This window comes from Copadichromis virginalis, linkage group LG2, assembly GCF_057382275.1.
Source record: "Copadichromis virginalis isolate Kocher_CV1m ecotype Utaka linkage group LG2, C_Virginalis_male_GT1.1, whole genome shotgun sequence".
NCBI classification, from domain to species: Eukaryota; Metazoa; Chordata; class Actinopteri; order Cichliformes; family Cichlidae; genus Copadichromis; species Copadichromis virginalis.
The window spans coordinates 34217634-34244717 of NC_140619.1; the positions used below are offsets into that span (position 1 = coordinate 34217634).

Consider the following 27084-nt stretch of genomic DNA (forward strand, 5'->3'; position numbering starts at 1 on the left):
ACCTGGTTTTCACTGAAGGTTATTTTACATACTTACAGTTACAGCCTCATTGATACTACAGTTAGAGTAGTAACAACATTTCCAGTAGTAATGGAAACACTTTTAAACACATAAATGTATAACTTGTGCTTCAGTAGTTCACCTGACAGTAACTTTACTTGTCTTTTAGAGTCACATTGTCTTCATTCAGTGTATTAAAGGGAGCAATATGTGTTTGTGTGTTTATTTTTCTACATTTACGTTCACTAGAAATTCCTGAAATTTGCAAATGAAATAATAGTAGGCTTACTTGGAATTGATGCTTAAGTGGAAAATTAAGCCGTAGCTATGCTGTAGCTGCAAACCCCTCTGAAACCCTACGTTGTAACCTGGCGTGCACTTTGATGTGTGTCGGTACAACACAGCCGGTGTGATTGGTCTGTTCAGTACTGTTGATACCTCCTGTGCACTTCTGGCGACTTTTTCCCTAGATTTGCATTTATCAGTGACAGAATAATAATCATAGCACCAGTTTAAGGACTCAAAAATGTCAGCAATTTCACAGAAGGTGATAGCTGAAACGGTCAGAATGGATGTGGAGGAATGAACAAGCAAAACTTGACGGACAAAACTGACCACAACAAAGAGCGTATGCCCAGGCACATGAAAGACTGGGACACAACCACAAGGTTATTAACACATAGTGCACCAGCACAAGGATAAGTGGTGGCAACAGCGTCGGCCGCTTCCAGAGTTACGTCGTAGGTTCTACAAAGATTCCCCACAGAAGTCAGAAATCAGGCCCTATGATCGTAATCCGCAGCTTCAAGAAAGCTCCAAATGTGTTCACCAATAGTGTCATATTTTAACCTTCTATCTAACTGTAACATTACCAGTATTCGGCTGAACAGTGGCTACAGATAACTGCAGCCTGTGCTTGAGGTGTTGTCAATAATAGAGTGTCTGTGACCGTGACATTCATTGATGACTATGGACACTAATGAGTCACTGATGCTGCGTATGAAACACCAGAATTATATATAGAGAGAGCTGTTCCTAATAGTTTGATGTATTCGTGCTGCATTGTTGACATAACATTGGAACCATTTCCAACTGCAGTAGTCAAGCATGGTTAAATAAAATGCACTAAACCTAGTTTAAAGCATAAAATACTCTTTCTGTTTTATTATTACAAATGACCCCCAATTTTTTATTTTCAGATAGATCTTATAACTTTAAAAAATCCTTAATCCAAGCCTAAGAAGACAGGAGAGGATGTAAGTTGTCATAATCAAGAAAGTGTTTTTAGCTCTCAGGCTACTTTTAGGCTGGCTGGACTTTAAATGGGATAAATCACAGTACTTTTTAAATTTCCAAAAGTTGAATCTGTTCATCTGGACGTAGCGTTTTTGTGGGAGAAACGTTTCGTCACTCATCCAAGTGACTTCTTCAGTCTCGACAACGCTACGTCCAGATGAATAGATTCAACTTTTGGAGATTTACTTTCCTGGATGATTGAGAATGCATCAGGATACTTTTTAAATTATTTAAACTATAGTTGCTAATATTTTTTTGACAATCGCAAGTTATTATCTGAAAAGGAAGGTAAAGATTACTTTAAATAGACTTGGATTACAGTATGCTCATTTTTTTTAAACCTCAATGCCCTGCACACGTCTTTCTGTGTCCCTCATATGTCATGACGTTATTGGCATTTTGCTGTGAGACTGATGACTCTCTGTTGTCCTGGCATATTGACAAAGCTGCACAGGTTGAGTTTTGCTGATCTGTGATCAGAGGCCACAAGGGCAGAACTGATTCAGGTCAAGTGAGGCATGTTACACATGCAGTGTTTGTTAAACAGGAGCTTCTGCTTCAGCTGTCCTGGTGCTGAAGGCACTGATCGTGTAAGTGTGTATTTCTGGTCAGAATATTACGTTGGTTATCAGCATATCATTAATTACACGACTGGTGTTTTGTCACATTGAAACCAGTTTGCAGGTGTAATGTCTTCCTCTGTTTCCACCGTTATTTTCTTCTCACTTAAATTTGCTGTTAGCAATAAATGGTGTACATTTCTGATTTTGCCATGTTGTTCCAGGCTGGAGTATTTCGACGAGGCAGTGCGCGATCCAGCCAGCCAGACTGCCGTGCCTGTCGACATCCACCAGCCACCCGCCTTCCTGCACAAGATCCTCCAGCTGAGCGCTGTTCAGCTGTTCTATGATAGCAATGGCATAGTACAGGTGATGGAGACCACGCTGCCTCAGATTTCTGTATCTTTTCTATTTTATTTTCTTTATTTCTTTTACCTTTAGATATTTTTTTTTGCAACATTTTTAGTTTTCATTTGGAATACAAGTAATCAGACTAACAAATGTGGACAGCTTTGGGGACACGTTGCAGATATGACACAGACATGATCTGCTGATGTTTAAACTGAGACTATAAGATCAGTTCAGACAATCTGACTGGAGAAAGTCTGCAGCTTTTTAAAAATGTCTGACTTCAGAAGGATACTTTTTAGGTTACAGCTTTACAAACAGGATGATTTGTCTTTTCTTATGTGAAGTGTTGTCAGAAAATAATGTATTAAAGTACAACTTCCATAATAATGGTATGTGATACCTAGGGAGGACAAAGTGGTGTGGATCTGCTTTTTCTTTAGAACTGAATTATAATTTACAAGTGGCATTGTGTGAAGAAGAAAATGTTCCTGACTTTCATCTCTGTCTTCATTTGACAGGGTACTCCTGAGGAGGAACACACAGATTCAGCCATGGCTAGTGAGGGAGAGGAAGGTGAAGGCGACGATGATAAGAAGGAGGAGGAAGAGGAGAAGGCCAAGCCACAAGTTGCCCCTCTATCTCAGCCGCTCCTTATAGGAAGCTCCTCCGGTTTCATTGAGACCACCGTCAAGATCAAACAAAACGACATGCTGCCCGGACCAAAGGTGCACGAAGCTCTCTCATGCACACCAAGAAATGCAAAAACACAACTACTGTCTCAGGCTGACTTCTCTCTCTTTTCTTTCTCTCCGATTCTTAGCTGGAGTTGGATGGGAAAGTGGGCTGTGTCCACATGCTGCTGTCTCCTGATCAAATAACCCATCTGACAGACCTGCTGGCAGCCCTCTGTATAGACACTGGTACAGAAAAACGGGCAGTGTGATATAAACTAATTCATGGCCAGTTTTATGATTATGCCATGACCTAAAATAGTCTGTACCTTTATAAGTTAAAGAATGCCATTTTTGTCAGCTGACTCTAGGTGAAAGCAGAAGACTGGTTGAAGCATAGTTAGGTAATTGGGGGTATAGTAACATAAATAAATGATTTTAAAATTAAAGTTTTCTCTGTTTCCCCTTTATGGTCATGTAGGTTAAAAAGTATTGCCCTCGCTCATAATATTGCACCTGAAATGTATGATCCTCTGAACCATAAAGTAGTACGGGCTCACAAATTCAAGCAGTACATTGTACAGCCCCATAATGTGATAACGTCTCTGTCCTTAAACACCTACACTAGTCTGGCGTCTCCTGCTGCAGCCTGGAGCTAAACAATAATGTCACAGATATTTTTAAACACCTCCTAAATGTGAGGTTATACACATGGTCTGTTTTCTTTTGAACCATTTTAATCACATATTCGCTCCTCTATTACCCAGAGCCAGAGACCAAGTGCGGCAGAGTGCACAGTCGTCCGTTAGACTCGGATGACATGCGAATGATTGAGGAAGACCTCGGTAAGCAGCTCGGCTCCAGTCCCAGAGACGATGAGTGGGAAACTGAGCCTGACCTCGAGTCGTTTGTCACCGGCATGGAGAATGGAGGTACACGGATCAGTACAAGACCTCTTATACTGTGTCTGCTTCAAATGCATCCTAACATCAGGAGGACTGTTAAGAATCTGCATATTTAATTAAAAAGAAAAAGCCAAGTAAATTGTGAAGCATGAGTTGATTTATTTTGGGATAGTAAATGGTGTTTGTTCCCAATATCTTAGCTCGCAATTAATACACAGTTTCCTTTGATAGTGTCATTTAAAAAAGATACAGGACACCAGTCTGGTGTTTGATTGTGTGAGCCACAGAGAGTAGTCTGGTATTTTAATTTTATGTCCTATTCCTGAAGGTGTGTAAAACTGCTGCTCCTTTTCTTACAGGAACATGACGTGAAGAAGTGTTTGTTTACATTTCAGTAATTAATCACTCGGTGTGTCTGTATGTGTCTTCCTGCAGAAATGTTTTTCTCTATGGGTCCTGCTGGGATGACGAGCAGTGTGACATCTGTCCGCTCCGGCAGTGAGCTGTCAGACAGCGACATGGAGTCTTCCACACACAGTCTAGCCAGCTTCGCACAGCCGCTGTCTGCACAGGTACACAGTGTGTGTGTGTGCGTGCGCATATTTAAATTTCTAACAGATGCCTGATTGTTCTAAGGTCCAAAAACTGTCAGAATAAATTTCTGGTTGATCTGTATTTGTATTGTGTGCTCATGCCATGAAAAGTATAAAAATATCTAGTATGATTTTTTTATTTTATTTTATTTTATTTTTTAAACAATTATTTCATTTATTTTATTTTGGGCGTTTCACAGTTGTTAACAAATGCAAAAATGTGTTTTAGCACCAATTGCAAGCACAAAGTTATGTATGTTGAAGAATAGCATGCATTAAACAGGAATTTGTAAATCTTGTTCTCACTTTGACTTTTCCTGCCAGGGCGTCATGAATTGTCCCAGGAGATATCCTGTTGCTGGCTGTCTATCTAGTCTACCCCAGGCCAGCGGCCGCAGTAGAGGTAATGTGGAGTGCTAAGTAATGGGTTTATGTTGGGAAGAGGGACGGGTGGGATATGTGTAAAATGATTTTGGTGAAAGTATACAGTTGTACATTGTCCGGCCAGAGGACTGAACAGTTTGGTTGAAGCTCACGCTCTACCTGAATACTTCAGAAAAAATGTGCTGCTATTAATTCAGGAAGCTCGAATCTTTTCAGCTTCACAAAAGCCACAAAGTTATTGATTTTTCAGTATTTTCAAGTCTTACTCTTCATTTTGCCTTTGCTATAAAAGGAGCTGAAGTGGTGAAGTAAAAATAACTAAGTCAGGGAGCATCTAATTGGTCTACCTGCAGACATACACCCTGAATTGGGTTGACAAGTTTGCATGTAGGCTGTGTTTAATGGGCAGTCTTGCAACTTTAGATGACCACAAAAAGCTTGCATGTCTGATATATATATATGTACACATTAAAAAAAGTTAGATTTTCAAGAAAGTTGCTGGACTTTTCTGGGAGAAACAGCAAAAGAGAAGGGTGCCAGAAGATGGTGTTAAAATAAGGGAGTCCTGGCATTTGTGCCTATAGAAGAATCAGGAGGTCTAATATAACAAGTGTCATGATTACACTTAGTAATAGAAGCAGTGCCTTAACACTATGACAACTAAATGTAAAGCAAATTAAATTTACTTATATCCTTATATTAAGCAAGAAAGCCTGGCCATGCTTTGTCTCTATGCTGAACTCTCATCTTTGCAGGACGATCACACAGCGGCCAGGCAGAGCAGCTGAAGCCTGACGCGTTGCTGCGACTGACCCTTGGCGGACTCACTCTAACCCTTCTGCAGGAGGATCCACAACCCTCCAGTGCTGACGGAGCCTCGTCATTGGCTCAGGTGTCTAAGGTGTTTTTCAAGGAGCTGACCGCCTTCAAGGACAGCATGTTCAGTGAAAGAGACTTCCATCAACTGAGAGGCGGATTCGCCAAAGCCTGCCCACGCTCAAATCTCAGGTTAAAAAATGCACACATCGTCTTTATTGTGGTTTTGTATGGAAGGACAACGAAAAATACACTTTCATAACCAGGTGCTTGTGATTGATCATTAGATGGTAGTTATATATTTCTTAAGTACTACAAACATTAATGAAGTTAGTCTGTAGGTATTGAGGAGGATGCAGATGTTTTGGGAGGGTTTTTTTTCTCCTTCTTTCCGACTTTTTGTTGGTCCTGCTTCCGTCCTCTCTCTCAAATTGCATTCACACACAGTTGGTCAAGTTTTCCCACTGAGACCAAGAGTTTGTTTCTCTTTATCGTTCTCACTGCAGATTAACAGGAGCAGCGGTGCAGGTCGCCTGTGAGATGCGGAGTGGGAGACGCCAAAACAGGGCTGTGACCTCTGACCTTTCCTTCAGCAGACTGGAGATGTTAGAGTGCCTCTGGGAGGACGGAAAGCCGGAGTACTGTGAGGTAGATCATCTCTCTGTCAGTCTGTCGAGCTTTTAAACAAAAACAGGCAGTGTTCACACTTGTGTCCGTGCTAAGAATTTAATTTTGTGAAGCATTCACATTAAAGTCAGTGTTTGCACAGTCCAGAGTAAGTTATTTCATAAGAGCATCCAAATACTTAACAAACATCAATATTTAAGGTTTTGAGAAATGGCTGTTCAGACTAAAGTTATTGTAGAATAAAGGAAAAGTGACTTAAATTAGAGTTGAAAATGTCAGATAAGAACTTCACATTTAAGATGACCTTTCCCTATTGTCTGGAAGTGGTACGTTTGTTGCTTCTTTACCACCCCAAGGGAAAAACTACAAATCCAGTCTTAACTCTCCTGTGGGTTTCTCTTTTCAGCTGCTTCAGTTCCAGAAAGCTGGTCTGTTCACAGTTGGAGCTGCAGCCAGACCGTGTGCCCAGTTACACTACAGCCTCACTGAAAAACGCCTGCGTAAGGTAAGCGTTTCTAAACACACGGCCCAGTCTTTTTAGCCATCAAGTAGTCCGCTGACTTAGCCTCTCAAATTGCAAATTATTCTGGGTTCACATTGGAGCCAGGATACCCTGATGGTGGTTATTCAGTTCAAGACTTCCTGTTCTGTTCACCCATCATCGTTTACAAAATATACATTTTAAAAGCAGTGTATCAGGTAAAGTAAAAGTTAAAAGTATATCTTCTGATAATAAAGTGCAATTCACCTTTTAATTACCAAACCACAGTGTGCTCAGAAATATTTTCAGAAATGGTTTAATGGTTCCGTAATGAGTTTTACTGTAAACAAATATAAGTTATATTTATGGTTAGAGATTGGCACCAAAATGATTTCTATGTATTTTTCCCAATGCCAGCTGAGGTTAAAACAGTATAGGTTTGACTCAGAGTCATAGCCGAAATTAGTGTTTGCAATGGAGATCATACACGGGACAAGAAGCAGTTGCATGAAAATGTGAACTCCAGGAAGGACATTTTGATAGCTTAAAAAGAAAAGCATTAAGTATGCGTTTCTTACAGTTTTATTAAGAAAGATTTTCCCTCTTTTTTTTTTTTCCATGTCATATTAAATAAAATTAGATATTTGTGACAAAACAAAACTTTACCCTTTAACTTTTTATGTCTTAAAATATTCAAAAGTTCAAGTAATTTTTTTAATATTTAATAGCTGTATCCTGAAAAATCTGTACTGTAACAATTCCAGTATTTATATATGCAGATTTTTGTGAAGCTCTTCAGAAGGATTGACCGCTAAAAGCCTTACAGTTTACTTTAGCTATTCAAACATAAACATGCGTAATCAACCAAACATTATGTCAAAAACTGATGTGAGAATAGCAACAATTTCTTTTTTCTTTAACCTGTTGTGTGTTCATGTGTTTCTGCAGGGAAAGCAGCAGGTGTTGCGGCGGAGCAGCGTTGTGCGAGTGGAGCTGGCTGAGCTTAGTGCCGAACTGGATTTGGACATCCTCAGCCGCCTGGAGAGCCTCAGCAAAGCCTTCAGCTACTGTCCCAATCAGACGCCTGGACCAGGACTCGTACAGGTCAGTGGAATAGATTTATTCTGTGAAAAAAATAAATGAGGTCACCCAGAGAGTACGAACTGTGTATCGTGTCTTAGGTCCAGACCATACAGAGAGACCTGCTGTTAAAAAAATCCCTCATGGTTACTGGATCTGAGGGGATACTTAATCTTGACATCATTAAAGGCTATAGAGTTTATAATTATAGTAATATGTTGGTAATACAAGCCACTGAGGCTCAGCCTCCAAAAGACTGTGAGCAGAAAAGCATTCAGATAAAACATAACATTAGCAGCTTTGTTCAGAGTCATAACTTTTTACTTTCTGAAGCTCTATGGTTGAAATGCTTCCTAAAATCCATGTTCACATGTTTTTCCTCCTACTGTCCTCTTAGACTCACAGCACCGAGCTCAGCTCCTCCTTCACCCTCCTGTCGCCTCACGCCGTCCTCAGACTTCGTTTCCCCATACCTGATCTGCAGCCCCTCCCAAAGCGTCGGCCTCCAACTCAGAGGGCGGTGCGGCAGGAAACCTTGGTGTTGGAGATGACAGAGTTTGAGCTGAAGCACCAGGAGGCCCCAGACCTGCAAAGTGAGCAGACTACACCGGGACAGCCGTGGGCCCCCTGCCTCACCCAGCTGCTGGAGGCCTCCTTCACCGACCTGCACGGTGGGAACACACACAAGTAGTTGTTGCCTCTCAGTGAAGATTCATGACAGGAGGAACCAAAGCTAGATGACTAGATTACTGACCACTGTTTAGCAAAGACAGTCCGATGTACTTTTAGTGTTAAATTTAGTTATTAGGGACTTCTGGAAACAATAAACTGTAACTTTAATTTTAAATTAGCGCTATATTAAAAAAAAGAGACCCGTGTCTTTCTGTACATAAAGTTATGTTATATACAAGTGTCTTTTATAATGAATGCAGACATTTTCATATCTGGCGTTTTATATTGATGTACCCATCCAAGTTGTGTTTTTACCGGCTTGGTTTCTAAGATTATAGTTTAGTTAATAATTCCTTTAGTCTGATATTTAGAACTCAGTTTAATTTCCCAATGTCTTGTGTCTCACCAGGGTCATATGAGGGCTGGGAGGGAGGCTCTTTCCCTTGTATCAGAGTGAGGAAGAACCGGGACACTCTGCCCAGGTTAGTCCTTCTGATCATCAGTGGATCAGTGATTCATAAAAGGAGTCACAGACTCCATCTTATGATGCTCAAGAAGACCATCAGAAGAACACAATAAATGTGTTTTCAGCTATGGGAAGATTATAAAATATAATAAAAATGTCAAGATCTTTAATAAACTGAATTAGCATTTCCTCCTTTTGAGGCTGTGACCAAATTGTCTTCTCTTCAAATATTCACCAGCCCTTTTTTTCAGATACAGAAGCCAAAAGACAATATGTGTAATTCACGAAATTTGAGATGTTGAACTACATGTTTTAATTTTAACTTCACTGTTCAGGAGTCTGGTTCTTTCAGTACCATGAGGAGTAGCAACACTCGTGAGACAACTGAAGGCAAAGCTGATTTTCTTCATTATTCTTTCTCATCACTCATAGTCAGCTTTCCTCACGTCTTTGTGAACAGGATATCAGTGCGTGTGCGTGGAGGTGAGGCTCAGGGCCCAGCAGCTGGTCTGAGTGGCATGAACCCGGGCCTCATCAGGGATCTTGGTGCCGCCTTCTTTGAAAGTCACTGTGAATTCAACGACAAAACGAGCTCTCCTTTTTCCTCCAACCGCACCATGTTTGAGACTGAGGAGGTGTGCTGACACACACAAAAACATGACACATCCCAGTTTATAAACCATCTCAGCCATCCATGTTCCTCCTCGCCTCACCTCTCCTCCCTGTGTGTTTTAGATGGTGATTCCAGCCGACCCAGAGGAGATGCGTCAGTTTCAGGAGCAGTGTGTCGCTCAGTGTCAGTGTGCTGTGGACATCAGCATGCCACTAGCTTATATCCTGCTCCCCAGCAAACAGGCCTTCCAGAGCATCTATAACAGGTATGTAAAAAGTATCACAAGACCACTGCTTGCCCTCCCAGTTTAGAATAATCCAGGTGTCCTTAAAAAATATGGACTCTACTTTTTTTAAACTCTTAAGTTTAATATTCAAAATACAAACGACTCTTATAAAGTCTTACAGATGCACTCTACCTGTCTTGACACACAAAAGATTCTGCTGGCTTTAGGTGTTAATAGTGTCCAGTGCTGGATACATTTAAAAGTAACTTAATACATAACATATTACTGCTGATAAAGATTATGTTGCATCATTACTTATAGATGAACGTAACTCATTAAAGTTTTGCATCACCAGAGATAAACTTGCTCCTACAGTTTGCTCATGAGCGCTGGTTATATGTGCAGAGGGAGTCCAGCCCGAGTGTACTGACTTTAGCTGATTGTGTAGCGAGTTCATACTGCTAGTATTTCTTCCACCACATAACCCAGAACGAGCTCCTTCATTTCCCTCTGAGCGTCTCGGAGCTGTACTGTTAACGCAATTCTCCGTCTTTGAGGTGCTCGTGTCAAACGGACTTTGCTCGTTATATTAATACCTCTTCCAGCTTTGTTCCTATTTTCATCCTTATTTTGGTCTTAAATCCTGCCTCAGAACTAAAAGTAATTTCCCCTCACCCGTCCCTCTGTCCACAAGGATCAATAATGATCTGTTGATGTGGGAGCCTCCCCCGCCTCCTCCCCCCTCAGCCCACAGCCCCGACCACAGTCGCCATCACCAGGACGAGTTCCAGCTCTGCAAGTCGGCCTTTAGACTGGGTAAGTTTGGCTCATTTGATGGAAAACTTGAACATATTGTAGATTTATTAGACATAATAACCTCTCAGGTCATCTTATATTAAGTATTTTATTATGTTTGGAGAATTTTTCCTTCACTGATGACTAAAATTAAACAGACAAAATGTTTTTTCCTTCGTCTTCTCTCATGCTCTCTCTCTGCTGTAGACTCTGACTCAGAAGAGGACGAGTGTCAGTACTACTTGGCCAGTGAATCATCTGGAAAGTCGCATCCGATGGCTCCTCGTCCCAACCACAATCTGAGCCTTCTCTCCCTCACTGTGATTATCGGGAAGGGTCGCCTCCAAGCCAGGACAGACAAGAAGGTGGCCAGAAGACAGTGAATTTTGTGGATTTTAACTGCATCAGATACTAATTATTAAAACCTTCCAAGATTGTTTCTCTTAAACTACAATGTGTTGGAACTTCTTATTTTTAGCCTTTCAAGTCAGGAGATGAAGATTTAATGACTATAAAGTAGTTGTAATCAGATATCCAACCACATGTTAATGAATGTATTTATCAAAATCTATTCATAGTTACTATCATCATGAAGATGTGTAAAATGCTTTTCCATTGTTAACTGTGTATCCGTCATGTATTGTTCTGCTGACACTGATGTTATTGATTCAGGAGGACCAGAGTCACGGAGAGCTCGTGCTTGATCTGGAAGGGGGGAAGATATTCAGTGTAGCGCAGCACCAAAATGACCCCAATCTCAGTTTCCTGTGTCTGGAGAGCAGACGAGTGGAGCTCTACCATCGAGGTGCGCATTGTGTTATTTAAAGACATTTAGTTTCAGCATGGTGTGTGTTATGCACTAAGTATGCAGTTAACTTTTTCATATCCCACACAAACACAGCTGTCTTGAAGGACACCCCCATCCCGCAGCGGTTGGAAATGCCCAGCTTCATGCCCCCAAAGCACCTGGACCTCACCATCTACCCCACAGAGGTGGGAGTGAGCAGTGTGAGCGGCAGGGAGGGAGAGGTGCAGATGTTATCCACAGCCATCAAAATCACACTGGACCCTCAGAGAAATGTCAAGGCATGTCCTCATATACCTGATAGTGATGATGATGATTGTTATTGTTGTTGTTTTGGTTTTTTATTTCTTGTTCTCTTCACAGGAGTTCCTCGTTGCCTTTCGCCTTCAAGGTGCCACCATGCGACATTACATGACGCAGACTAACCACAGTTGGCACGAGCAGGTAAGAAGCTGAATGAATCGCGCTAAAGAGGCACAGCGGTGCAATGGTTTGTCTCCTAACAGCAAAAAGGTCCTCAGTCTGAATCCACCAGCTAGCTGATATGGAAGCCACTGAAAACAAAATAGCATTTTGCTGAATTTGAAATCTAGAGAGCTAGCTCACTGGTTAAGCAGGCGACCATATCCCATATCCATGCAGCAGCCTTTGCTGCGGCTCTTTATGTGTTGTTACCCCTCCCAGTCTCTTTCCTGTCTATCTTTTTCTGTCTAAATCAAACTAAAATGTTTAAAAAAAAACTTCTGAGGAAGTCAGAATTTTGACTTGCGGATGGCAAAAAATATATATTTTTCTGTGGGGGGAAACAAGCTTCTGTAGGCTTTTTGTGTGGAGTTTCCATGCTCTCTGCATGCCTTAATAAGTTCTCTCCAGGTCGTGCGGCTTCCTTTTGCAGTCCAAAGACATGCATGTGAGGCTAATTGGTGATTCTAAAATGGCAACAGGTGTGAAAATGAGCATGAATTTGTCTTCTTGTTCTCTGGGTTAGCCCTGCCATGGACTGGCGACCTGACCAGGGTCTACCTGCATCTCACCCCTTTGACAGCAGGACAGGCTCCAGCACTGCTGCAACCCTGAATCCTGAATTGGACATTTCGTTAAGAAAATGAATGGATGTTTTTGCTATTCAATTTTGAAGTATTTGGATTAGAAATTTCAGCTGTCATAGAGAAAAAATGTCAGATTTGCTGTTTTGCAATTCAGGAAATATCTTTTTCTTCCTACACTGCTGGTTTTTGGCATTCTACATTCTACAAAAAGAAATCTGTACAGATTTCTTTTTTCTTTTTTTTTGAACTGGTTAAAAAGGACTGAATAGAAACTAGACTAACACATTATTATTGTATTTATTTTTTTAGTGAGACATTTTTCCAAGTACTTGGAGTAAACACCTTCTCTCCTGCCCTCCCCTCTGGGACACTATCATAAAGAAATGACTGCTTTCAGTTCTAAAAACATTCCCTGCTCAGACTGCAAGTTTTTCTTTCTTGAGTAGAAATAATGCCAGCTAAATGTCAGTTTAGACTCTGCTATAGTCCCAGAGCTCCTTCCATCGTGAAAGAGTTTTATTCTTCTATCACTCTCCCTCTTTGCTTTTATTGGCTCTTACAACAACAGGACGCTTCTTTTGCTGTGTTGAGTTTCCACAGTTACTCTGGTTCTCCCAGCATCCAGCATTTCTCTAATCTGTGTGAAAATGGCTGAAAATAGCTACCAGGAAAACACAGGCTCTGTCTTACTCTAGTTTTGGAAGCACAATTAAGCCCTCATTTTCTTCATTTTCTGCACCATCAGTCTAAACACTGATGCTGTTATTATTTTATAGCCACTATCTTGTGCAGTTAACATATAATTCACGATTATACATTAAGAAAAAACGTTTAAATTGCTGCATCAGGGAGGTTGCAGGCGATTTAGAAAGTGCTGTAATCACTGATGTAGATGTGGTTTAGAGGAGATGTGTGGGGGAAAGAAAAAAAAAACTTGGACTTCACAGATTGATTATACAGGTCAGATTAATTGCACTGCAAATGTTTCTGTACAGGAAATGAATAAAAAATCCAGACAGCTGAAAACGGCTGCGAGTGTGCTGGCAGCTGCTATTAGTCTATTACCGGCTCTGCCAAAAACAACTTTTTGCTCCCAGAAATAATAAATAAGTATATGTTGTTACACCGTAGACAGGAAAAAAATATGATTTAAGATGGAAAATTACATAACTATAATGAGCTTTATCCTGCAGAACGTGTAAATGTGGTAATTAAACCGGTAGTTAAACCATTTGGACTGAAGAGAAAAATAAAAAGCGCACTCTACACAAAGAAGTCAAATAAAGTGGATAAAGTCTAAATTTACTTCATGACCTGCAAACTGTTCCAGCTGGTTGACTTCCTGGATGTCATCGACGATCCTATTCTGGGATACACCGCGCCGGCCGTCATCACTGTCCTCCACACGCACCTCGCTACCTGTGCTGTTGACTATAGGTATACACCCAAAAGAGAGGTTTTGTAAAATAATGTGGGCATGGATTTTGTTTTTGTTTTTTCTCGTTTTACACCCTTGTTTCATATCTTGTTTCTCAGACCCCTGTATCTGCCCCTGCGAGTGTTATTCACAGCGGAGTCCTTCTCTCTGTCCAGTAATATCATTGTTGACACTGCCACCTTCCACCTCAGGTACTCGACATAAAGATTGTCCATTAAAACGATAATCAAAAACGTCGCTGTCAGTTTTTGTCACAGTGTATGAATCGTTGGGAGACCTTTGTTCATTTTTGTTATGTTGCGGTCAGATTCATCCTGGATGATTCTGCTCTCTACCTCTCTGACAAATGTGAGACTGAAACAGTGGACTTGAGGAGAGGTAAGGTACTTCAGATGCCTTTTGGAGCTGTGTAAAAACAGGGGTTTGGTTTGGGTTTCCTTTTTGGATTTTATCTGTTAGAGTTATTCAGGACTGTGTGCTGAGGAACTCCAGTGAAGCTTAGATGAGAAGTAGCATTTTCTTTTCTTATCTTGCATGCATTAAACTAATCAGTGTCTTGCGATATCAGAAACTAACAGGGGACCGAATCATTGGCCATGCTGTTCAGAATGACAGATGACTGAACAGTGAAAATGGTTATCCCAAGTTTGGCGGTCTAGTATTTTTAACATGAGGCCTGTGAGACTGATATTAGAGCTGTTTAAGAGTAATTTACCACCCTCTGAATGGTTTTGGCCTTTAAAGTGGTGGATCACAAAAGAGTATGTGTGAGCTCTGTATGATGTTAAAGGGAGGTAGTACCCTCAGCCAATCAGAAGAAAGTAATCTTGAAGGGTGGAAAAGGGGGTTAAAATGGTTTGTTTCTTTATTGAAGCTCAGTTTAACATAAAGATTAAGATTTTGAACAGTTAATTATGCTCCAGTAGGGTCCAAGAATAGAAAATAAAAATATGACTGGAACTGGGCCTAAAAGGTCATCTTTATGCTGAAAAGAACAGCTACATCCACTATAATATTGGGAAGCTGAATGGCCAATAGAAAGGTTACTTAATATGTACTTTTTCCAAAAACAGGCATTCTGAAAACTGGTTTGCCAGTTTAAGGGCCTGTCCCGCAGTTATTGTTAGTAAAATAAACAAAAAAATGTGTTGAAATGACTACAAAATAAGCAGTTTCCTAATAAAACCACCGCGTGTTTGTGTCACACAGACTACGTGTGTGTCCTGGACATTGACCTGCTGGAGCTCGCCATCACCACATGGAAAGGCAGTGATACGGGAAAGCTGGTGAGTGCCCACCGTGTGTTTACTTACCTTTGTCTCCTTCACCCTCAGCAGCCGTGAACCACAGCAAGAAAAAAAAAGAGAAAAAGATTACTGCTGCCAGCAAAATATGTGAGCATAAATAAAACATCACAATTTAGCGCAATTATCTTCACAAACCACTAACAAGCACAGGCTACATGTTTATAAATATTTTGTTTGTTATAATGAAGTTTAAATACGATAAAAAGCTCCAGGTAGCAATTTAGGACTATAATCCATTTCAGCTGGGCAGGAAACCAAAACCAGCCACAGTAAACAGGGCCTCCCTCCTCACCGATGCAATTGTCCTATAACCAGGTCAGTGAGGACATATTCAGGGTATAATATGAAAAATGTCTGTTTAAAATCAATTAAAAAATGCTCTAAATGTCTATTCTCAGTCTTTATTTGGGTGTATTTGCTCTGTTTGCCCTTTTTTAATTATTGTTTTCCTTTTTATTAAGGTTTTAAAGTTTTTATGGGCTGTAATTAGACAAAAAAATGTTTAGATCCCCAGGCAATACAGACAAACAAACGAAAGAAAGAAAGAACAAGAAAAAAAAAGATGGATAAGAGTCATTACAAGTAAGTTAAATATTCAGATAAACAAGGCATCAACAAAGCATAATAATGCAGCTATAAAAAACAAACAACCTCATCAGCAGCGGCTGTGGCTCAGGAGGGTAGACCGGGTCGTCTACCAATCAGAAGGTCGGTAGCTTGATCTTCAGTTTTCTTTAGTCTCCATGAAGCATCCAGGAGTGTGTATGAATGATCGGTTTACAAAAGCGTGTGTGTGTGTGTGTGTGTGTGTGTGTGTGTGTGTGTGTGTGTGTGTGTGTGTGTGAATGAGGCTGGTAGTAAGGAAGTGCATTGAGTGCTTAGTTAGAATAGAAAAGTTATATATACAAGTACCTGTCCATGTTCTTGATTATGCCAAGCTCAGGTTTTCTGTGCTGGAGAAATTGCATGCAGTATACATTTTTAAATAGATTTTTGACTAGAAGTTTTTAAGTTTGTAGAATATTTAAAGGCACAATGAAATTATATTGGGGAAGAAAACTCCCTTCAGTCTTAATTGAGAATTATTGACTCACTGAAGAACATATCGAACGGCAGAAAAAAACCTAAATCCCTCTGATGTAAATAATAGAATTAGTAGATACATTTATAGGAAAACACCCAGAAAGTAAAATGAAGGATGGGGATATGGATGATGTATTTGAGAAAATGTGAAGTAGAAAATATGTCATGAAAAGGAATCTCTTTTATTTTCTTTCTTGTATTAATTTACTATAAATTTAAAATGAGATACACAAAAAAAGTAGATATGTACAACATTAATATCTGGTAATAAATTAGAAATAAACTATTTCTAATGCATACAAATATATGCATTTCTTATACCCCACCTATCCTTTTCCCCTTTATAGTATTTCTATAAACATGACTTTTAAAAGTTGTGATTTTTTTTCTCTTCTATGTATAGATTGAGGTTTCACAATGAAAAATTAAGTTAATACGTAAATAAAAAAATTATACATTTTAAGGATTAAAAGATGTTAGAGGTTAAGAGGATTTGATTTAATGAAGTTTCTGAATAAACTCTGCCCACAATAAAACTCTTTATTTCTGTACCATTACACATTTTGTTAACATTTTTGACAAAAGTTCTCTCATCTCTCTTATGATCTTCCCTCTTGTGTTCCCACTGCCATTGTCCTCTCTTTATTCTGCAGTCCCAGCCGCTCTTTGAGCTCCGTTGTTCCAACAATGTGGTCCATCTGCACACCTGTGCAGATTCCTGTGCTGCCCTCGTCAATCTGCTGCAGTACCTGGTCTCTCAGGGCGACCTGCACCCGCCGCCACGGCACACCTCGCCCACTGAAATCGCTGGACAGAAATTACCAGTAAGGCTGGTGAAATGTGGAGTGTATGATGTTTACTTTAAAGATGTGATAAATTGGTCCAACATACCAATGTTGTTGTGTTGTTATGTTGTGTTATTAGCTGTCAGAAAGTCCAGCGTCTATGCTGCCCTGTCCTCCCGCTGAAACCGCCGAGATCAACCAGTACGACCTGGCTGACGCCTTAATCGACACGGAGAAGAGCCACAGAGAAGAAAGTTTAGAACCAGGTACTGCAGAGTTGCTCTGTTTATAACCCCTGGGATCATCCTGACAGACTATAGTTAGGTAAAATTATCCTGTTCCCATGTGTGTAGACATGCTTCACTTTACACACAGGAGATAACTTAAAAACTTAATTCAGTTCCTTTTTTTTTTTTTTAAAAATGATATTGTTTGAGTGTCTGAAAACCCCAAAAATTCTTTAGTGGGAACAGTGGCATTCTTTGTATAACAGGAGGTATTATGGTCTGTATAGAGTACCAGTTTGCTAAATATTTACAACTGATTCTGTCTGCTTTCATCCAGGTTCACCTTCAATGCCGAGAAGCTCCCCCGTCTCCGTCTACCTGTTCCCCGATGAAGCCTCAAAGCACGGCCCCTCTGTCCTTCAGGGGGAGCTTGACGGGCTGGTTGCCACAGCGACAGAGGCGCAGGCAGATATGATGTCAGAGGAAGGCTCCGAGGGCTCCACCGACAATGACGACTTCTGTATCCTGGAGGCTCCCGGCATGGGCATCCCTGTGAGGGTCCCCTCTTAGCTTTCACTTCCCTGTCACCTCTCATTCATGAACCCATTTCAGACTCTGCGCTCACTCACAAAATGTCTACATGTGTGTTTATTACAGCCCCGGGATGGGGAGCCCACGGTAACAGTGCTGTGCGAGGGGCCCATTAGAGTGAAGGACAGCCATTTTTCCCGGCCACGTGGCAGCTCAGACCTGCTCCGAGCCCCGAGTCGCTTCCCAGTGCCTCAGAGTAGGGTAGTTTTACGGGAGATCTCTGTGGTCTGGCACCTTTACGGGGGAAAGGACTTTGGAGGCAGGCCTATGTCTCTGCATGCTCAGAACGTCAACAGGTAACAATGCACATGAATTCTTTCATGCACAGACACCCATGGTTATCATATAATTAATTATATAAATATTAAATAACTGAAACATTAGTATGGTGATTGGTCCAGTCCATACAAGGTTTTTGAAACTTTTGTGTACATAGTTTGTCAGATTTATAGTTTTTGTTTTTGTTCTCCTGTGTGTGTGGGTGCACCTCTCTGCAGAGGTCGTTCAGTGCCCGCTGGCGTCCGTGGGTCACCTTCTCGCTCCGCCCCCTCCTCTCGACCGCAGAACTCTTGGCGCTCGGCTGGAGGCGTCGGCCGTCAGCACAGCCTGCTGATGGAGATACAGCTCACCAAGGTACACTAATGCACTGATATCACTGGTTTGAAAATGTACGTTTTTTTAAATACATATTGGCATACAGACATATATCACTGTACCTCTGTCTCAACATGTGTCTCCTGTTTTGTCCTCCAGGTGTCGTTCCAGCATGAGTCCTACCCGGTGGCAGTAGCGGGGCAGGATGGGGAGGGGTCAGCAGCACCTGTGGTCGGGGTCGGTCCCGGTGGTGAGCAGCCGCTCTCCAGGCAGGTGTTCATCGTCCAGGAGCTGGAAGTTCGAGACCGACTGGCCTCCTCACAAATCAACAAATTCCTCTACCTCTACACTAGTGAGAGCATGCCCCGCCGAGCCCACTCCAACATGGTGAGACAGAGAGACGGAGGGTCTTTGATTAGAAACTGAGTTTTCTGTCGTGCACAGCATCTGACTTGGAGTCAAACCATCCTGATGTTGTAAATCTTTACTTACTTTGTGCACTTTCTATTTAGCTTAGCTTTAATGCAGTTAGGGACACGATGAACAGACTTTGAATGATAGTACTCATGTGGTGTGTCATTTTTGTAGTTGACTGTGAAGGCCCTGCAGGTGTGTCCTGAGTCTGGCCTCGGGGGGCCAGAGTGCTGTCTCCGGGTCAGCCTGCTGCCGCTGAGACTCAACATCGACCAGGTAACTTTTGGGACTGAATACTGAGAGCTGCTCTTGAACCTCGTCCATGAGGTGGTGGCACAAACAAAACAACTCTTACTGCAGAAATTATTTTGAGTACAGGTGTATTAAATCTGTTTGATCATCATAAATGAGCCGTTTCACACTCCACAGATGTTTCTTTGTAGCTCAAAATTCATTCAGTACCATTCATTCTGCTGTTTGTACTGCTCCCATAAAGTCTTCACGTCTTTTCTTATTTTTTTCTGTTTGTTGTGTAGGACGCACTGTTTTTCCTGAAAGACTTTTTTAGTAATCTAGCTTCCTCTGTTAATCCTTACCTGCCTGTGGATCCTGCAGCTGAAGGTGAGCTCTGCCAGGTCTTCTTTCTATCATTCATTTCTTTGATGTCAGATCTGCTGAGCTAATTTTTATGGAGTTGTAGCCTTTTTCTTGTTCATCGTTGTGGCACGATGAATTTTAATTAGCTACAGAGTACATTTAAATGATGACTGAGGTGAATTTTTAGCATGCTAGATTTGTGACCTGTTGTAATTTCTCTGTTTTCAGTGAAGGCAGATTTCTCCCAGAAGGGGTCTGAGGATCTAGAGATGGCTGCTGCTGCAGGTAGTCTTGGACCCGACCTCACAGCTTCTGTGGAAACTACCTACAGTGAGCAGAGTTCCTCTTCTGCCGGCTCCAGCGCCTCCTCTGACCAGCCAATCTACTTCCGGTATGTAGTGACTGAAAAGAGAGTGAGAAATCTAGAGAAACAGAATAAAAAAGAAAGAGCAGAGAATACTGTAAAGACGATGTAAGTTACTAGCTAGGAAACTCCTATGTTACAGATTCCAAAAAAGAAAAATCACCTCTAACAAATTAGCTTAAATAGAGTAACTGAAAGACTAAAAGTTTCAATGATTGATAAAGTTTCCCGCTTCTTGTCTCCACCCTTTTCAGGGAGTTTCGTTTCACATCTGAAGTGCCTATTTGGCTCGACTATCATGGCAAGCATGTCGTCATTGAACAAGTGAGTGGTCATTCAGAGATCCTGTCTACTAATTCAAACAAAAAGCTGAAGGGTTTAAATGATGCGTTTTCACACTTGTTGTTCCTCAGGGGACGTTTGCAGGGATTCTGATCGGTCTGGCCCAATTAAACTGCTCCGAGCTGAAACTGAAGAGGCTCTGCTGCAGACACGGGTAAAAACAAACGAACCAACAAGCAAACATTTCAGTTATTTTTCAGTAATTTGCCCTAAATTTGCTGTTAGTAGTTTGACTTTCTGAGACTTTCTGCATGTTCCAGTCTCCTCGGGGTCGACAAAGTGATTCAGTACGCCGTCACGGAGTGGCTGACGGACATCAGGAAGAATCAGCTGCCCGGCATCCTGGGAGGTGTCGGACCCATGCACTCAGTCGTCCAGCTGTGTAAGTTGCTTTTGTTTTCTGCAAACATTTTTACAGCTGCTTTCCATTATTGCTTGGATTGTGGTTCATACTTCCTCTCTCCTTCATCCTGTCCAGTCCACGGAGTGAGGGATTTGTTCTGGCTGCCTATAGAGCAGTACAGGAAGGATGGACGCATCATTCGAGGTCTCCAGAGGGGGGCAGCGTCCTTTGGTACCTCCACAGCATCTGCTGCTCTGGAGCTTAGCAACAGGCTGGTGCAGGCTATCCAGGTACTCTGAGTGCAGATCATGACTCTTAGTTACAAAGACGTTAAAAGCCTGAAGGTAAAGCACACACATTCCTAATATGCCAATAACTCTTCTGGTGTCTGTGTACCTCTGTGACAGGCTACAGCAGAGACCGTGTACGACATCTTGTCTCCAACACCTCCTCTGAATCGCTACGCCATCACCGAGGGCCGGGCCATCTCTAGTCGACCTCGAAGAGTCGCCCAGCCTGCAGACCTTAGGGAAGGAGTGGCCAAGGCCTACGACACCGTCAGAGAGGTACGTGCCCAAATAGACGCTCTTAAAATGTAGAAAGAGTTCGTGGGTTAGAGGCCAGGGTTAACCAGGGCTGAGGATGAAAAGAAAATATCTGCAGCTACATCTATGTTGGTAGAAGAGGTTAACTATATGTTAAAAGGCCTTGTAGAAACTTCCACATGCAAGAATGCAAAGGGGGTTGAAACCCTAAATTTTTAGACTAAACTGTCTGCTCTCTTTGCTCTCCAGGGAGTGATTGACACGGCCCAACAGTTGTGCGATGTAGCATCCCGCGGCCACGAACAGAAAGGTCTCCCCGGAGCCGTGGGCGGCGTCCTGCGGCAGATCCCGCCCACTGTAGTCCGACCTTTAATAGTGGCCTCTGAAGCCACCTCCAATCTGCTGGGTGGCATGAGAAACCAGATCAAACCGGACGCCCGGAAAGAAGATTTCCTCAAGTGGCGCACAGAGGACGGCCAAGAATGAGGACAGCTTTTTGTGTCTGTGTGTGAGGGGAAGTGTGTGTGCGTACGTGTATACGAGAGTATGAGATTATGATCTGGGAAAGTCTATTCTGTGGGAATCCATGGGTTGTGTGAGTAGCTGCATGTGTGTTGTGTCTAAAAAGAGTCAGCGTGTGCTCCAATGCAAAAAAGAGAAAAGGAAAGAAGAAGAAATTAAAAAAAAAATGACTAACTACTGCTGCAGTTCCTGACGCACAGTGTTTAATGTTGCTCCCACATACATAGACGTGCAAGACTTCATTTTTCTGTTCGGCATTCGCTCGTTTTCCCGCTCTCTGTAACACACTAGTGTTTTTCTTCTTAACGTCAGTGCAAACATATCGCCGTCACTTTCTGCCGGCTTCATTTTCAGTGTGACCCGGGCAGAGGGGGCAGGTAAGATTATCACGCTCTGTGTTTCTTCACTCATTTGTGTGCTCTGAACTGTGATGCTTGAAGCTGTTTGTAATTTGAAGCAGCGATTTCAAGCACGAGTTGCACGGAGCGCTGAGAAGGGATGTTTATAACTGAGAGCAGTTTCACTTTAATGAGCTTTCTGCAGATGAGTGGGGGGTACCTGTCTTTGGAGGGGGGTTGCCATGTGTTAGTTTTGCTCTCTTTGTGCTCATAATGGAAACTGAAAATATTTTGATCAAGTGTCCTTTGCTTAACACCCTTGCAGATGGTACAAAGCTGTGTGATTGGTTTAGCTGTGACTCCCACTATGCACCCGCTACCCTCAGTGCTGTTATTCGTGCCATAAACCTTACAGTGTCCTTTTTAACTAGTTTGTGTTGCCTTCCTCGGATCTGTACCTCATCCCCTACTCAAAGCTCAGCACATACAGTGGCATACCTGACTGAACAGAAACAACGGGTCACATGAAGTCTCTAAATTTTGTAGCATATTGGATTCTGCTCGAGCTTCACGAAGATGAACGTTTTTCCAAGCTGACGTCACTGCAGCTCTCCTGTTAAATGTCAGATCCTTGGATCTCAATTAGCCCACTATGTCCTCAGAAGTCCTCTGCCCACATCTTTAGTTGCCTTTCTGCATTGATTTTGTAATTGTCTCTTCTTCTTAGTTTTTTTTTAATATTATTATTATTATTTTGTTAAAGCATAAGTATTGTCATATTTGTTTTCAGAGTAAGAGTAAGGAGGTATGTGAATCTGGTGAAAATGGAGGATAGAAAAATTAGGGTTAAAAATGTTTTACATTTTCTTTTTTTGTTTGTTTTTAATCAGTGTGAGGGACGCGTGTCCCTGTCTCTGTGTGTGTGAATGTGTGAGGATGAGAAAATGTGTTTGCGCGCATGATGCACGTCTGTGAAGGTGACAGGTTGATGCTTGTTACACCTCTTGCGTGTAATTACTATTTACTATATCATAAACTGTATGAATGATCTGTATAATACAAAGATGAGGATTATACAAAATTAATAGAAAAATTAAAAAAATTTGAGTATAAAAACCGAACAGCTGTCTGCCTTTATTTATTGTATTTTTAATTATTATGATTCTTATTATTGTTATTATTATTTATTTATTGTATCTATTGGTAATTTAAGCAGTGTTGTTGCTGTACAGTTTGTATACTGTGGCATTTCAGGAACTTACTTGTAATTACTTGCATCCAAAATGATGGCCGGTATTGTATCTTCACTTGTTTAAAAAGTTAAGACTGAAAGTAACTCAATCGTGAGCTGGTGCAGTAATAAAACCTGTAAGTATGTACTGGTGCATCAATAATTATATTGCACATCCTGAGTATTGATAATATTTTTATAAAATATACTGAGAATAGTGTATTTACATATATTTATTTACTTTTTTAACTTTTTAATCTCTTTTATTACTTCTTTCTCTGATAATTGTTGTGCATGTTGCGTGAGGTAACGGCTATTACAAAAAAAAATCACACTTTTTAATTTTTACACTAAATACATAATAATGGGTGATTCTATATTTGGAGGAAAATTTAGACTTCAGAAATTACAAAAGAACAAAAGACAGAGAAACTTTATAATTTTCTACTATGTGTTTAAGAAAAACACACAAACGGTTTGAAACTTTGTGGAAGTGGAAGTAGACCAAAGGTCACCATGTGTAGACCTTCTACCCATGGTGTTCATGTCTCTTCCTCTTGGTCATCTCTCTGCTTTGTCTCCTCCTGTCCCGGGCTAAATGGGTGTTACCGAAATCTACAAAATAAAGGATATATAAATTTCGCTGCCAAAAACGGATTTTCCAGAAACTTGCAGTGCAAAATTACTGTTATGCAATATATATGTATATATATTAAAATACGTTAATATTATGTAAACACGTTAAACTGGTTGGATCATTACAACAAACATGGAAAAAAAGAAAAAAGAAAAGAAAAGGTGGATTTATAACTTACTTTGTAATTTGACCTGCAGTTTGTTACTGCAGAAGTAGGAACAAGAGAAAAAAAACAAAAAAGAGGGGTGTTCAGAAGCTACTTTATATATTACATATTTTGGAAACATTTTTGTGCAATTTATACGACAAATATTTGTTTTAGTATTTTTGTGGTACGGAAAATGTGCCTTTATAAAAAAATTTACCCCTAATAATAAATTAAAAGACACTAGGAATCAACGGAAGCTTTGGGAATCTTTTATGCGACGTACCGCCGTCACTTCCGGTGCACATGTAAACTCCGCAGCGTGGTTTACGTGTAGCTGTCAGAGTGTTTGCAGTTTTCTGGCTTTTTAGCGCCTGTTTGTAAACATGAAGCTCCTCACGCACAACATGTTGACGTCTCACGTGAAAGGGGTCACCAAGGGATACCCACTGCTCATCAAGGTAACCGCGAACACCTGGACAGAAGCTAATTCTAAAACACCAGAGCTCACCGAGCTTATCGCGACACACGTTTCTGCTAACGCCGAATTCTAGTGTTTAGGGTTGATTTATGCAGCAGCAGTTAACAGTTCGCTTTTTACTGTAAGGCTAAGACCTGAAGGATTAGAGAGAAACCCAAACAATCAGCTGTTTCCCTCTGAGCTGCATTTGGCAACAGTGGGAAGGAAGAACTCCCTTTTAGTTGGGAGATCCAGGCTCAGGGAAGAGAAGCCATCTGTTGTTTCTCTGCGGTTTTTATGGCTCATATCTTTGCTATTTTGGTAAATAGGCTCTAATCAACATAATTTATGAAGGGGACATATATAAAATAAAGAAATGTCTTATTAAAAAAAGACATTTTTAATGTCAGACTCAGGGAGCGCTTTTACCTCGATAAGAATATGGAAAAGTAACTTGATAGGCTTGCTAAGGCTTGATATTGTTATAAGTCAAAAATTAAGAACAGTTTAATTACCAACACGAATCCAGGAAGAGTTAGCAGGGTCAGGAGTAAGAGGAGAGTAATAAAGGGAGAGTACAGAGAGACGAGGACAATGTTTATGTTTTTATCTTTATATATAAAATGAAATGTGCTGTACAAATAAAATTGCCATTACACGCTGTAACAGTTGCTGAATCACTGAAATGCACTTTACACTGAGCATTTTATCACGTTGTCTGATTTCTGCTTATGTGAATCGTGTGTGACTGTATCTACATTTTTATGCAGCAGATGGCAGGGCAGCACTCCTAATGTCACTAACCTCTGCTTCAGTGACAATAAAGCTTAATTCAAATTTTATTCTTGTGAAATCCAGTGTAAGATTTTAAGTAGTAACGATTAATTAAAAATATTCTTTTCCTGGTACACACGACAGAGTGGTTGATAGTTACTGCTGCTGTTTCCCCCATAAACATCTTTTATTTTTATTTCTTTCTTTTCATATACAGTTAAATGTAAAAAAGCACAACAGAAATTTGGATATTATCTCAGGGGAATGTTGAAGATGGTCACATTGTACATCAGCTGTGTAACATTTCATTGAAAACAAGTATATAATTGCGGCAAACATTAAAATGTTTCTCATCTATAATTATTAATGGGTTGCATTTAAACCCAAACCAAATATGCACATCTGGTCTTGTGTGACATCACGCGTGCGTGTTTTGAATGAGTGTTAATAAAATGTTACTGAACATTTTAAACTCGTGCGTTCTCTGTTGTGCAGGCCACTGAGGTGAAGGTGAACGAGGTGGAGTTTAACCCTCAGTTTGTCAGCCGGATGATCCCCAAACTGGAGTGGGGCGCTCTGGTCCAGGCAGCGGAGGAGGTGAGTCAGACATCACCGACTTTCATTGTTGATGCTAAACTGGCTGTAGTGGGGTGCGAGTGTGAACGAATGAATGTTTAATGGACTGGTTACCTGTTCAGGTTGTGTCCTGCCCCTCACTCTGTTTGTTGGGATGGGCTCCAGTGAACCTGAGCTGGATGAGTGGTTAAGAAAATGATTCAAAGTGGCATAAAAAGAAAAGGAGAACTAATATTCAGTGAGCACCCTTTGCCTTAAAAGTAGCATCAGTGCTCGGCACGCTTGCTTCTTAAGATGAATAATAAGGGAGGTTGTTTTGAGTGTGTGTGGATTTCTTCTCCCTCTTCATGTGACCACAGGCTGAATAAGGTTATTTTTTATGACTCTGGCTTTTATGTATGAGGTTGTTGTCAACCTGGCGATACTGCATCAATCTAATTGATCCATAAAGCGTCACAGGACTTTGTGTTTATAAAAAATGCTCCACAGTAAACTTTCACTGGGGTGCATGTTGTAACGTAAACACCCGATGCAATCCTTTTTCTCTCTGCAGCTGGGTCATCGGCAGGACCTGCCAGGCGAGCTGGTGCAGGACTACGAGAAAAACGAAGACTTCCTGAAGAAAGTGCACCGAGTGCTGTTAGAGGTAAATGGCTCCAAGATGCCAATTTAAAATTTTTAAGAGCGCGGTAATGTGTGCGGAATTTGCACTATGGTGCCACCTAGTGGTGACTTCTTGTCTGTTGCGTTGTAGGTGGAGGTGATAGAGGGCTGTCTGCAGTGCCCTGAATCAGGACGGGAGTTCCCGATCTCCAAAGGAATCCCCAACATGCTGCTGAATGAAGACGAGGTGTAGATGGCACCGCGGCGGTTCCCATTCACCTTCTCACCCCTAAACTGTGTTTCTGACTCTGGACTGCGTGCATTCAGAGACAGGCTGGACTCTGGCCAGAGTTGGAAAACGGGCCACTGGTTTGGTTGTAGTTGTGGCATCTGAACAGCCGATTCTGCCAGTGGAGAAGATTTGACGATTAACAGATGGAAACGTTCCCTGAGAGTAACCCCCAGTGCTTTTATTTGTATTTATTTTTGTAACTGTTTTGACTCCTTTCTTGTTTTTACTTGTCTTTTCTTTTTTCTTTTCCTTTTTCAATAAAACTGTCCAGATTTTCATGACAGCCAGAGTCATTAGTGGGAAATATGGATTCAGTTATATGCTAAAATATAACCCTGAGAGGCTGGCTCTGAACCCCATCCTGCCTTCTGCTAAGGGCCAGATGACGTGGCAGTGGCTTGTCTATATTTGGCTTTGAGGAAAAAGAGGCAGAAATGGCAGGCAGGCAGGCTGGAGGTTGTTTTTGAGGAAGTCTTTCTATTTTTT

General features: G+C 41.2%; 2 protein-coding genes across 2 annotated transcripts in view; both read left to right on the forward strand.

The window, feature by feature from the left end:
* Positions 1-23001, forward strand: part of atg2a (autophagy related 2A) — a 28603-nt gene extending 5602 nt beyond the window's left edge. The window contains exons 5-42 of the mRNA XM_085431580.1: positions 2081-2225; positions 2726-2932; positions 3028-3127; positions 3646-3810; positions 4219-4355; positions 4701-4779; positions 5516-5768; positions 6083-6224; positions 6610-6708; positions 7633-7788; positions 8162-8435; positions 8846-8918; positions 9363-9537; positions 9638-9780; positions 10436-10557; positions 10744-10901; positions 11209-11341; positions 11438-11622; positions 11705-11785; positions 13721-13827; positions 13927-14019; positions 14136-14206; positions 15038-15114; positions 16872-17042; positions 17143-17269; positions 17568-17782; positions 17888-18117; positions 18319-18454; positions 18575-18802; positions 19004-19105; positions 19366-19450; positions 19655-19817; positions 20045-20114; positions 20204-20286; positions 20393-20514; positions 20611-20765; positions 20883-21041; positions 21270-23001. Of these exons, the coding sequence (XP_085287706.1) occupies positions 2081-2225; positions 2726-2932; positions 3028-3127; positions 3646-3810; positions 4219-4355; positions 4701-4779; positions 5516-5768; positions 6083-6224; positions 6610-6708; positions 7633-7788; positions 8162-8435; positions 8846-8918; positions 9363-9537; positions 9638-9780; positions 10436-10557; positions 10744-10901; positions 11209-11341; positions 11438-11622; positions 11705-11785; positions 13721-13827; positions 13927-14019; positions 14136-14206; positions 15038-15114; positions 16872-17042; positions 17143-17269; positions 17568-17782; positions 17888-18117; positions 18319-18454; positions 18575-18802; positions 19004-19105; positions 19366-19450; positions 19655-19817; positions 20045-20114; positions 20204-20286; positions 20393-20514; positions 20611-20765; positions 20883-21041; positions 21270-21506 (5458 nt within the window). The 3' untranslated portion in view covers positions 21507-23001. The remainder of the gene's footprint in view (positions 1-2080; positions 2226-2725; positions 2933-3027; positions 3128-3645; positions 3811-4218; positions 4356-4700; positions 4780-5515; positions 5769-6082; positions 6225-6609; positions 6709-7632; positions 7789-8161; positions 8436-8845; positions 8919-9362; positions 9538-9637; positions 9781-10435; positions 10558-10743; positions 10902-11208; positions 11342-11437; positions 11623-11704; positions 11786-13720; positions 13828-13926; positions 14020-14135; positions 14207-15037; positions 15115-16871; positions 17043-17142; positions 17270-17567; positions 17783-17887; positions 18118-18318; positions 18455-18574; positions 18803-19003; positions 19106-19365; positions 19451-19654; positions 19818-20044; positions 20115-20203; positions 20287-20392; positions 20515-20610; positions 20766-20882; positions 21042-21269) is intronic.
* A 1162-nt stretch (positions 23002-24163) lies between these two features.
* On the forward strand, positions 24164-26881 carry trmt112 (tRNA methyltransferase activator subunit 11-2). The gene is made up of 4 exons (XM_085466521.1): positions 24164-24354; positions 25623-25724; positions 26257-26349; positions 26458-26881. Exons 1-4 carry the CDS (start codon positions 24280-24282, stop codon positions 26557-26559), a joined length of 372 nt encoding a protein of 123 aa, XP_085322647.1. The 5' UTR covers positions 24164-24279; the 3' UTR covers positions 26560-26881.
* The last annotated feature ends 203 nt before the right edge of the window (positions 26882-27084 follow it).

What these genes read in the sequence shown, in the direction of transcription:
- trmt112 (XM_085466521.1), top strand. Translation starts at nt 24,280, where the DNA reads ATGAAGCTCCTCACGCACAACATGTTGACGTCTCACGTGAAAGGGGTC. An exon ending in GATACCCACTGCTCATCAAG is followed by an intron (nt 24,355 to 25,622) that starts GTAACCGCGAAC and finishes TCTGTTGTGCAG; the next exon opens with GCCACTGAGGTGAAGGTGAA. An exon ending in TGCACCGAGTGCTGTTAGAG is followed by an intron (nt 26,350 to 26,457) that starts GTAAATGGCTCC and finishes GTTGCGTTGTAG; the next exon opens with GTGGAGGTGATAGAGGGCTG.